At 36.9% G+C, this 10,989-nt stretch overlaps 1 protein-coding gene across 1 annotated transcript in view; it reads right to left on the bottom strand.

Moving 5' to 3' along the window:
• ryr3 (ryanodine receptor 3) overlaps positions 1-10,989 on the bottom strand; it is a 535,616-nt gene that overhangs the window by 279,668 nt on the left and 244,959 nt on the right. The window contains exons 30-32 of the mRNA XM_051920096.1: positions 7,664-7,863; positions 2,933-3,005; positions 713-873 (exon numbers count right to left, since the gene is read on the bottom strand). Coding sequence (XP_051776056.1) covers positions 713-873; positions 2,933-3,005; positions 7,664-7,863 — 434 coding nt within the window. The remainder of the gene's footprint in view (positions 1-712; positions 874-2,932; positions 3,006-7,663; positions 7,864-10,989) is intronic.

Here is a 10,989-nt window from a genome sequence, read left to right as displayed (position 1 = left end):
ACTTTTGTAAGTAAGCTGTAAGGAATGAGCCTGCCAAATTTCAGACTTCTACCTACACGGGAAGTTGGAGAATTAGTGATGAATGAGTCAGTCAAACAGGTTCCAGTTATGACCATTACGCGTAGAATTTCAAAATAAAACCTGCCTAACTTTTGTAAGTAAGCTGTAAGGAATGAGCCTGCCAAATTTCAGACTTCTACCTACACGGGAAGTTGGAGAATTAGTGATGAGTGAGTCAGTCAAACAGGTTCCAGTTATGACCATTACGCGTAGAATTTCGAAATAAAACATGCCTAACTTTTGTAAGTAAGCTGTAAGGAATGAGCCTGCCAAATTTCAGACTTCTACCTACACGGGAAGTTGGAGAATTAGTGATGAGTGAGTCAGTCAGTCAGTCAGTCAGTCAGTCAGTGAGTCAGTGAGGGCTTTGCCTTTTATTAGTATAGATTAAGTGACTTTACCTGATCTGCATGTCGAGGTAAGACCAACAGAAAATGAGAAAAAATTATGTTGGCTTGCTTATAACAGTGGTCTGTCTTTGGTGCTTGATTTTAACATGGCGATAAAAGCTAATACAGCCAGGAGAAAAACATATCTATTGTAACCATTTCTTGAACCAAGTTTAATTTCTCACAATTGTAAATACATGCCCACAACTATACTCAGTAACAAGAAAAGAAGTACTAAAAGTATGGCTCACCAAACCACATACCTTTCATGAACTCTGCCTCTCTCATCTCCAAGGGTGACAGTGACAGTACGGTTCCTGTTGAGGTCAAAGCAGTTGCTATAGAAATGGTAATCTGGGGTAACCCAGCCAACCCACACACATGAGGGATCCTGTCCAGCAAACACTCGCACTGAGTAGTAATACTGAAGAAAGAAAGAAAAAATCAAATCAAAGCAAATCAAACTACCTAGTGGCTTTTAGTAGATTACTTACAGAGTATAAGTATTGCAATTTAATCTGTACTTACTCAAGAACTGTTAAAAGGCATGCCTTCAAAATTCTACCTTTAAATATGCACGTGGAGGTTCCCCCAAATGTTTTACTTTCATATATATAAAATTCTTCAAACACACACAATGAGAGGTATACTGTACAGTGCAGTAGGTGCCTAATAATTCAGTAAGCACATGCAAGTCCAGTTTCAAAGTACAAACAGCTAAAATGTCACCTCATTAACATGGCATCATGTAATCAGTTGGCATGAAAGATCTGGGACCCCAATTAACACTTTAGACACACAGAACTTTTGAAAATCAAAATTGTGAGGTGCCCCTTAAAATAACATTTTTAGATATACTCTGGCATTATAAATCGCAGAACACAGAAAACAGAAGAGAGCTCTTCACGGGATGGTAAAGCAGCAGTCTGCAAGCTCTTCACATACTCTGTCTGACTAAATGCTTGAGCAGCAGCTCATCTGTCAGGGAAGAAAAGTATGTTTAGAAAGAAGGTGAAGACTTTCAGAAAAAAAATATAAATAGGAGCCCCATGTGTTTTGCATGGTCTCAGTGATGCTAAAGAGACTGCTGTTTCTTTAATATTGACAGTGCTCATATAGCACAGCAACACTGATTTACCTACTAAATTAGTGTTTCTTAACCTCTGGCCCATGGACTGGTACAAGTCCATAGAATATTTTTGCCAGACTGCAAAAATCAGTGAATTACTCAAGCATGTATTTTAGCCAACATAAACACTTTTCTGATAAAATTTCAAATGAAAAATTATGTTGTGTCTAGGCACATAAAACGTCAAAGGGAAACATTTCCCTCCAACTCCCCCTGCCACTCTCTGATCTAATTTTAGTAAATGTAGATGTCGTAAACTTGAAGGAGAACCTGCACCCCCCATCCAGTGTTAATAATTCCAAACACCAAGCATACCCCCCATTTTCCAATTTAATGTTACAAAATCTGACATTATGATATATAGTAAATAAGTTTACCATATTTTCAAACTCCAAGGTCTGTAAACTTTTTCTCAGTATTTTGGCCATCCACAAGTCAAAAAGGTTGAAAACCGCGGCTCTAAATAATGAGCCATTGCCTTAGGTGCTCTAAAATAAATAGAGTGGCAACAGTAGTCTGTAGTAGGGTGGAACTGCATAAAATTGGTTAATGGCATGGTTAAATAGCAATTGTATAGATGCACACACCGCAGCTAAGTGCATACAGTATATTTCTTGAAAAGTACTTGTTCTGTGTGATGCTGCTCAGTGTAGAAAGTGGTGCAACTTTCGTTTGCAGCTTGTGTATCTGTACATAATGTGATTCATCTACTGAAGATATTCATATCCTAATTTATTACACTCTCTATAGCTAATTTATTGTATACTAGCTGTACTACCATCTAAAATGTAGACCTTAGCTTTAACGTTTGCAGTGCACCATCTATTGGAATGTATTTTGAAATGCATGTAGTAATAAAATGCATTTGTTACTCCAACAGATGGCATATCACAAACATTTGTAGTATTCAAATATATTACTGAAAATGTTTCTTATGCACCATCTGTTGGAATGACAAATGCAGTGCATATGTCTCTGTTATATTCCATTTGGTATGGGATTTGTAAAAGCAGTGTTAAGGTTTGTGATGTGCCATCTGTTGAAATGCACTTCAATGCTACAAATGTTTGTAATGCACAATCTGTTGAATTGAAAGAGACATAGCAACTGCATGGACACACAGATATAATAATAATAATAATAATTCTTTACATTTATATAGCTACATAGACACTTGCCCTTCTGATAATATGGATTCCATACTATCAGACTAAGATTTCAGTTTTCAGCCAATACTGGAGCAATAATGAGTCCCCCTGATTAAAACCAAGGTATTTTGCACCCTGTCAGCATGTTTCAAAGAAAAAACTTGGTTTAATAAAGTCTAGCTAACGTGTATGACTCTGTTACTCACCACACTGATATGTCCAAATTCAATTCTTCGTGAAGAACTTTCTTCAACTTGTTTTTGAGATTTGAGTGGAAACCTTCAAAATATAATTTTTAAAACAATGTTCAATAAAAAAAGAGAACCACACAAGAAATCTTGGTGTTTGTCATCAATGAACTTACTCTTAATTTCCACTGGTATCATCAATTATGCCATTTACTATTTACCTAAAAAGGTCATCTATGAGACTTCTGAAGATCCGGAATACTGTTGATCCTCAGGCAACTTTCACTGTTCAAGGTTAAAGAGGCTCGATTGCCTTAGCCTTTTTACTGTAGGAAATGTTCTTTAGTCTCCGGGTATACTTGGAGACTCTCTTCTGGACATATTCCACTACTGATACGTTTTTATGGTGTGGCAACTAGATCTACACATAATAACTGCTTTCCTAAAGGACTTAGGAGTTTTCTGGGAAGTTAACATAGATAATCTGGCAATGTTTCCAGTCATAACTGGTACATCTTAGCTACATATTCGAATTACCTTAACTGCCTGCTCTGAGTCCAGAGAATCTGAGATTCAGCACGTATGCCCTCCAATATGGCTCTATCTCTCATCCTATCACAGACAGTAATCATAGTAATCCTGCACAGATTTATTTTAGAGACTTGTGGTCTCATGCTTTCAATCATTATCCAGAAGAATATGTGGCCATAGATAAGGATGGCAGTGTATACTTCTTCCATCTGAAGTGTTGATTTTATTGTGAGTACTAAGGGATTTTAAATAATGTCTTTAATGTTTGCCATCAATACTATTTAAAACAGTTTGCAATGCCTACTGAAACTTTTGAGTGGCAAAAGATATTCACATGATGGCATGAAGTCCAGCACCATAACATTTTAATAGAATGTACACAGGAAATGCTTAACACAACAGCACAGTGGGACAGCTAGTTGCTATTCACCAGAGGGAGCAACAACAGCAAAAGCTGCTCTTCCTGATGAAGCGTGTATACCACTCTGGGAATCCATGCCTGGGTTGGTTATACTGGTTAGGCTGGTCTAGCAGATGGAAATTTTACTGATATGCTCAAATAGACAGCAGTAACCTTAATGATATGTCTCACTTGGGGCTATAAAGTGAGACGAGTGTGGGGATTGAACGAGCAATCTTGTTCTTTACTCACCAAGAACTAAATTTGCAGGCCACACTATATGATAAAAAAGCAACTTATTTTATAAAATATTTTGTGAAATCTAGAAACATCTGAATATGCTTTACATTTTAAATTAGTTCACATGTGAGTAGTGGTACTAAGTGAAAGAGAAACTGTATAATCTGTATATAGCACTTTACTATAGTGAACATCCATCCATCCATTATCTAACCTGCTATATCCTAACTACAGGGTCACGGGGGTCTGCCGGAGCCAATACCATAGTGAACACTTTGTGATTCATTTTTCTACTAGTAGAAAGCACATTAAAGCCTTCACACTTTTAAGGTGTTGTGATGGGCACCATGCATGGGTGGGCATTCCTGCCGGGATAGGCCAAAGTTCTGTACCTGACCATTCACTGGATTAAAAAGAAGAAAAGTGAGGAATACCCTACATTGGCCAGGAGGCTGTCAGGAGATGCCAGTGTGGAAGTGAGTATGCTTGCTTCTCAGCTGGGATGGACCAAAGATCCTTACCCAGCCGGGAAGCCAGCATAATGGAGAGACGGTGGAGGAAATCTGCTCTTACTTTAGTGTCCATTTGGACACTAGCAGTGCATGCTGGGATTTGTACTTCCATGGAGCAGCCTTGCTGAATTTTATGGGTGCCACCAAGGTGCACTGCAGGGAATAGTTATCACTACTGGCAATGCCCTGGCACCGGAAGTACTCCCAGGTTTTAGCTAAAAGGAGATGCGCTGCCTCACCCAGGTGAGTTAGAGTTAGGAGTGGAGGAGAGAAAAGGCTCATCTGGGAGAAGTGGAGGAAGAAAGAAAAAAAATAAAGAGTTGCATTTTGTCTTGCTACGAGAAGAAAAGAAGCCTGTTGTAAAGTATTTGGTGGCAAGAAACCTATTATTTGCACCCAGGCCTGGTGCTTATGTGGTTGCATCTGGGGTTCAGGGTGCTACCAAGCATCCTACAGGTCAAAGTGTATTTCATATTTTGTTTATAACTGAAGCACAGGCAGTATAGGAGACTCACTCTCTTAAAAATGCTTAAAGCACTGGACTGTAAAGCAGAAAGTAATTTCTTAGTGACAACTAATAAGTCACTTTTTGCTTTACACTTCAGTGCATTAACCACTGTTGTATACAGTTAGCTTCCATTGCACCATCAGAAGGTCCATTATTTGTCAGCATTATTCTCTAAAAACTGTTTGGTTGGAACACTAGCAGGACGAATTACTTGCTCAGGCCATAATGAGTCAATGTTAATTATTAACCTAACAGTTAATTGCCAAAAAACAGAAATATCACATAACATAAAATCTCACATAACATAAGGGGAACGTGGAATCTACACCTAAAATGCATTCCACCCCAACTAATATTCACACCAGGAGTTCAAAGGCCTTGAAGAGGCAGCATTTTCGGGTTGCACCACCATAATAAAGACCAATTTAGTTCACTTTCACGTTAAATCAGTATGGATGTATCTAAGCAGGATTCAAAAGTGCTGGCAGAGATGTGTTGCAAATGAGGCTTATTTTAAAAATTGAAGATTAGAGACCTGAAGCTGGAAGGTTCACTTCAAAAGACTCAGTGAACTCATCCCTCATCAAAGTTGGACAGGGCTACTAAGACAAAAGGTTACATGGTATAGGGACAGGTTGAAGTACATCAGAAATATAGCACAAGATTTTGGGCTTACATACCCTACACAATCTGTTATAGTATTAATAAAAAGTGCAAAGAAGAGATTGACAGAAAAGCAGATCATTGAGTTATATACAGTACTTCTAGGAGTACAACTTTACAGAAGTTTACAAAATCTGAATAAAATACTTCTGAGGTCACATTTGTTCCAGATCCAATTCTCATATTGTAAGACTGACTAAAAGCACTAGACAGATAGAGTGGTGCTCAGAAGTAATGGAAAAGACAATTTGTATGTCCCAATGATGAACAGAGTACAGGTGCAGTGGATTTGTTTAAGCTGTATAAAGCATTATAAAGCATTAGTGATGTTAACTGCAGAGTACCATTGTTATGGTGTATAAAATTTGTACATTTTGGTTTCCATTATATTTTGTTCGAGACAAGACAACAGATGAACTAAGACAGATCAAAGCAGGTTTTGTCACACCTCACTTTCAAACAGCTGTTTCCTACATTGAAAGGAAGACATTCTGGGGCTCAATTATTTTACAACCCGGGAAAGGATGCTCTGCTGACACCCCAGGCTATTGATTATTTTATGGATGGACATCTGGGATTTATGGCCTGGGAAAGGGAAACAGGCAATATCAAAGAACTTTATTATCTGGGAAAGAGTTTGAGCAAAATTCATCAATCACATTGACAGCCAGCCAATCAGGTTCATGTGTTGTGTAACCAAGGCATGATATTTCATAATAAATATGCCTTGGTCTGGAAGAAGGAGAAGAAGGAAGAAGAAGGAGCAGGAGGGAGGAGAAGAAGAAGAGGAACAGACGAAGACGACATTGGTCGTCAGAAAGGCACCATGAACATCCATTGCTAAATTAAGCGCCTCCCTGGGACATTCATCCTTGTCATTTCAACATTTTCGTAAGCTTTTCCTAAAGACTATATATATTCAGACTTTCCTATCAGTACTTATTTTCTATTCTTTGTTCCAGTGGTATTATTATTATTCTCTTATTATTCTTGTAATAAATACCATGCTGCTTTTAACTTTCTATGCTTTGTTTTAATGTCTAGAGTGATTGAATTAATAAGTTAGATTTCTTTGAGCACCTGGGGTAGCCAGATTTTTGCCATTATTTCTGTGCTGCGAGGTTTATAAGGCTGAGAGTGAGGAGCGCCACTCAAAAGAAGGGACAGTATGAAAAGAAGGTATTCTTGGCTGATAAATGGCCTATAGTCAAGGATACTGAGTCTTTGTATGTTTTAATATTTTCTTGGAGACCAAAAGTAACATTTAGGTCTGAGGTCTATTTAAAACATCATATGTTGTCCATGCCGATAATAAGTAAGTCTCTTGAAGTGCTGAGTGACAGGCTGATGTGTGGTATAAAGTGCAAAGGGTTAATCAGCGTGTGTGTGTCATTCATAGGGCACTGTTGTGGTTTAGGGTCTGTGTGTGTGTTTATCTATGTGTGTGTGTGTTCATTTTAAAGTGCAACAGTAGACCAACCCGATAACGAACCTGATGAGAACATTTACCCTTGAGAAAACAGGTAAAGGGTAAGTAGAGGGAAATACTACGATAATACAACCATGTAGGGATTTTTAGTTTTGATGTTACTAGAAAAACCACAATATTTAACAAAAAATCCTGAGAAAATACACTAGACTGACTAGTGGACTAAAGAGAACTGAGCAACAAGGAAAACTGAAGCTTTGGAATGTTTTCAGCTTACATAAACAGATAATGAAAGGATACATTATATAAATGTTAAATGTTTGGAAGGGAGTAAACAGGACTGTTTCTATTGCATGCCATGTATAAGCTAGCAAAGAGCTATTTTCACCCAAATTTTAAAGGAAAACTCTTTCATAAAGATAGTGCAGCTTGCCAGTACATTTTGTTTCAAACACCACTGTATTACCTTTGCTTTGTTTTTTGTGATTCGTCTTCTTGAAGTACATCTGAATCCATGGCAGTACCACTTCGGAAAGACGAATGAAACTCCACAGGCATACTCAGACGACAGAAGACCATGTCTGCATTGCTGTTCTGTGTTCCAAAAGTCTTATGTGTCACTTTGAGACATGGAGGACTTTCAACAGTGCCATCAATTCTGGTGACCTGAAATGAGCAAGTATACAGTTATTACCTGAAAGTGAGTGACAGGGACAAAAGAGGAAAAAAAATATTATATAACACCAAATGCAAGGTCTTATACAACCCACCTATTAGCTACCAGCCTTATTTTTACAACCAGAAAAAAGATAAAGTTACGTGACATTTAAATATATTTATTTAGCTGACGCCTTATGTGAATTTCCCCTTGAGATTAATAAAGTATCTGTCTATCTATCTATCTATCTATCTATCTATCTATCTATCTATCTATCTATCTATCTATCTATCTATCTATCTATCTATCTATCTATCTATCTATCTATCTATCTATCTATCTATCTATCTATCTATCTAATCCAAAGCAGCAAACAACATGTGAGATACAATTGGTTACATTTCTTTTATCAATTGGAGCTCAAGTGACTTGTTCATGGTCACACAGTGTCAGTAGCAGGATATGGACCCACAACCTCAGGGTTTGAAGTCCAGAGTGTTAACAACTACACCATAACGGCCTGCATATTAGTTGATTTATCTTATGAAGAGTGTCCACATCAAGCACAGGATGAATAATTTGGCTCTATGATAAGAATTAGTTAACACTAGAATCCCTGAAGCCTATGTTGTAATTCCGGGCCACCTTATGTTCTTTCGCACCTCCTCATCAGTCTTTGTTTTGCAAATGTGTCGATCAGTACTGGCAACAAGCAGCCTGCTATCCCATCACCCACCAACGCAGTTGAAATTCTCCCAGCTAAAGGCTCTTTATCTGTGTGTGAGGTGCCTGGAGTTGTATAGGGTAAATAATGTATCGTTATTTGGAATACATGCATTTCATGTGTGTTTTGTGTCTACAATGATCTGGGTAAATGTTGGATGACAGAAAATGCGAGGTAAGAAATGTTGAACACATAACTAAAAAGTTTTTGCATGTTATACTACTAATGACAAAATGTTAACATGACGTGCATAATGTGTGAAGTCCAAATATAAAACACTTTCACAAAAGGTACAAGTATAACAAAACAAGTGTGCTTTTATTCAAGAATATAACCGAAGAAAAAGAAATCGGGTTAGGGTACGATGCTGACATGACCGCTTGGGTGGTGCAGAGGTAAGAACTGCTGTATCATAATCAACAGGTTGTGGGTTTGATTTCGGGTCCTTCCTGCATTTACCGTTTTGAGTAGTGAGCTGCTCTTATTGTTACTGGTATAGAATAAAAATATACATTTGGTTTGAGTCTGTAACAGCCGGTGTAAATTTATCGTACTTGTAAAGGTTAGCGATGTTTTTTAATTATTCAGTTTTATTCATTCAGTCACGTTCACACTACCCCCGATTTGACACTGTTAGTTTTCAAATAAAGATGTGGTATAACAGAGGTGAACTCAGATGAGGATGAGGGTTCTACATTGGAGAAAGAGAACAGAAGCCCTCCCCGCAAGAAATGTCCAGTCACACATAAGAACTCAGCTGCACCAGGTGTAAAGGTGAAAGATGGCAACGTTTGGATGCAGCAAGAGGTTGGGCATCAGCCTGCCAGAGAATCTGCCACACACATCCTTCAATGAAACAAGGCCTACAGAGCTCACCAAGGTATCATGCAAAGTTCTGTTTGTGATTATGCTTTTTGATGGTTTTTATATAAAAAACTAGCAAAATACCCGCGCTTCGCAGCGGAGAAGTAGTGTGTTAAAGAGGTTATGTAAACATATATATACATACATATACATATATACATATATATATATATCTACATATACAGATATCTACGTATAGCAAAATACCCGCGCTTCGCAGCGGAGAAGTAGTGTGTTAAAGAGGTTATGTAACCATATATATACATAAACATATATACATATATATACATATCTACATATACACATATCTACATATACATATATATACATATACACATCCACATATACATATATATATATACATATACAAATTTACATATCTACATATATATATATATATAGATATAAATATAGACATACATATATACATACATACATTCACACACACATATATATATATATATATACTGTATATATACATATCTACTTATTGGCTCCTGTATTTAGGATATAGCAGGTTGGATAATGGATGGATGGACATCTGTATGCGTAGCCCTATTTGCCCGTTTTCGTTTTTTTTCTTTCTTCAGTAATATTTCAGTAAACCCGGAGCTTGTCAGTTCAAATCCTGGTACTGACACCACTGTGTGACCCTGAGGAAGTCACTTCACCTGCCTGTGCTGCAAAAAAACAAAAGTAATGTAACAAATTGTACCTCAGATGTTGCAAGTTGCTGGAATAAAGGCATAAGTAAAATAGATAAATATGTATTATACACATAGGAACTATTCATTTATTTTCAGTTAAGTCATCTGCAGCAAACTTTTATAAATGAGGGTTTCTCATTTTTAGATAGTGCAAACTGTTTCTTCTTCATTGACGTTTTCTCTTGGAGAGGTTTTTTCATTTCATTGAAAATTAAAGCAGCAGCTGCCAAAATATGTAGCTTTCTTATTAATTTTTCAACATTGTGTAAAATAAATTTATAAAGTAACATAAAAGGTTTAAATACTGGTTATCCTTTTACACTAAAATATTACTAAAGAGATACAAAAAAAGTAAAATGGATATGTTCTTTTTCTTTAAGGAGATTAAATATTACTGAAGAAAGAAAAAAAATAAATAAAACAGCCAAATGGGGCTATGCATACAAACTTAAAAGGTTTAAATAAAACAGAAATATATATTTTATTTTTACTTGCTTAACTTGTGGAGGGTGTATCCTGTAGCAAAGCCCTAACTTTTTTCGTGAAAGCCCGTTTCAGTCAATAAGTCTTAAAAAAAGGTGTAAAGATATTGACAATAAGCTAAGCAAACCCAGGAAGACATGGAATCGTTTAAATCAAGTATCATTACATCTTCCTTTCTTAAAGAGAAGTAAGGCAGCACTTATAAGCTTACATATTTATATATAGACATACATACATATATATATATATCTATATCCGAAGCCGTGCAAGCACACTCTTGAGAATGCAACGTATAGTTGTACAGAAGAAAAGCAATCTTGCCTCAAATGAATGGCAACCTTTTGTAGGTCTATGAA

Source organism: Erpetoichthys calabaricus, chromosome 16 (genome assembly GCF_900747795.2).
Source record: "Erpetoichthys calabaricus chromosome 16, fErpCal1.3, whole genome shotgun sequence".
Taxonomy (NCBI): Eukaryota; Metazoa; Chordata; class Cladistia; order Polypteriformes; family Polypteridae; genus Erpetoichthys; species Erpetoichthys calabaricus.
This window is presented reverse-complemented; position numbering and strand designations above follow the sequence as displayed.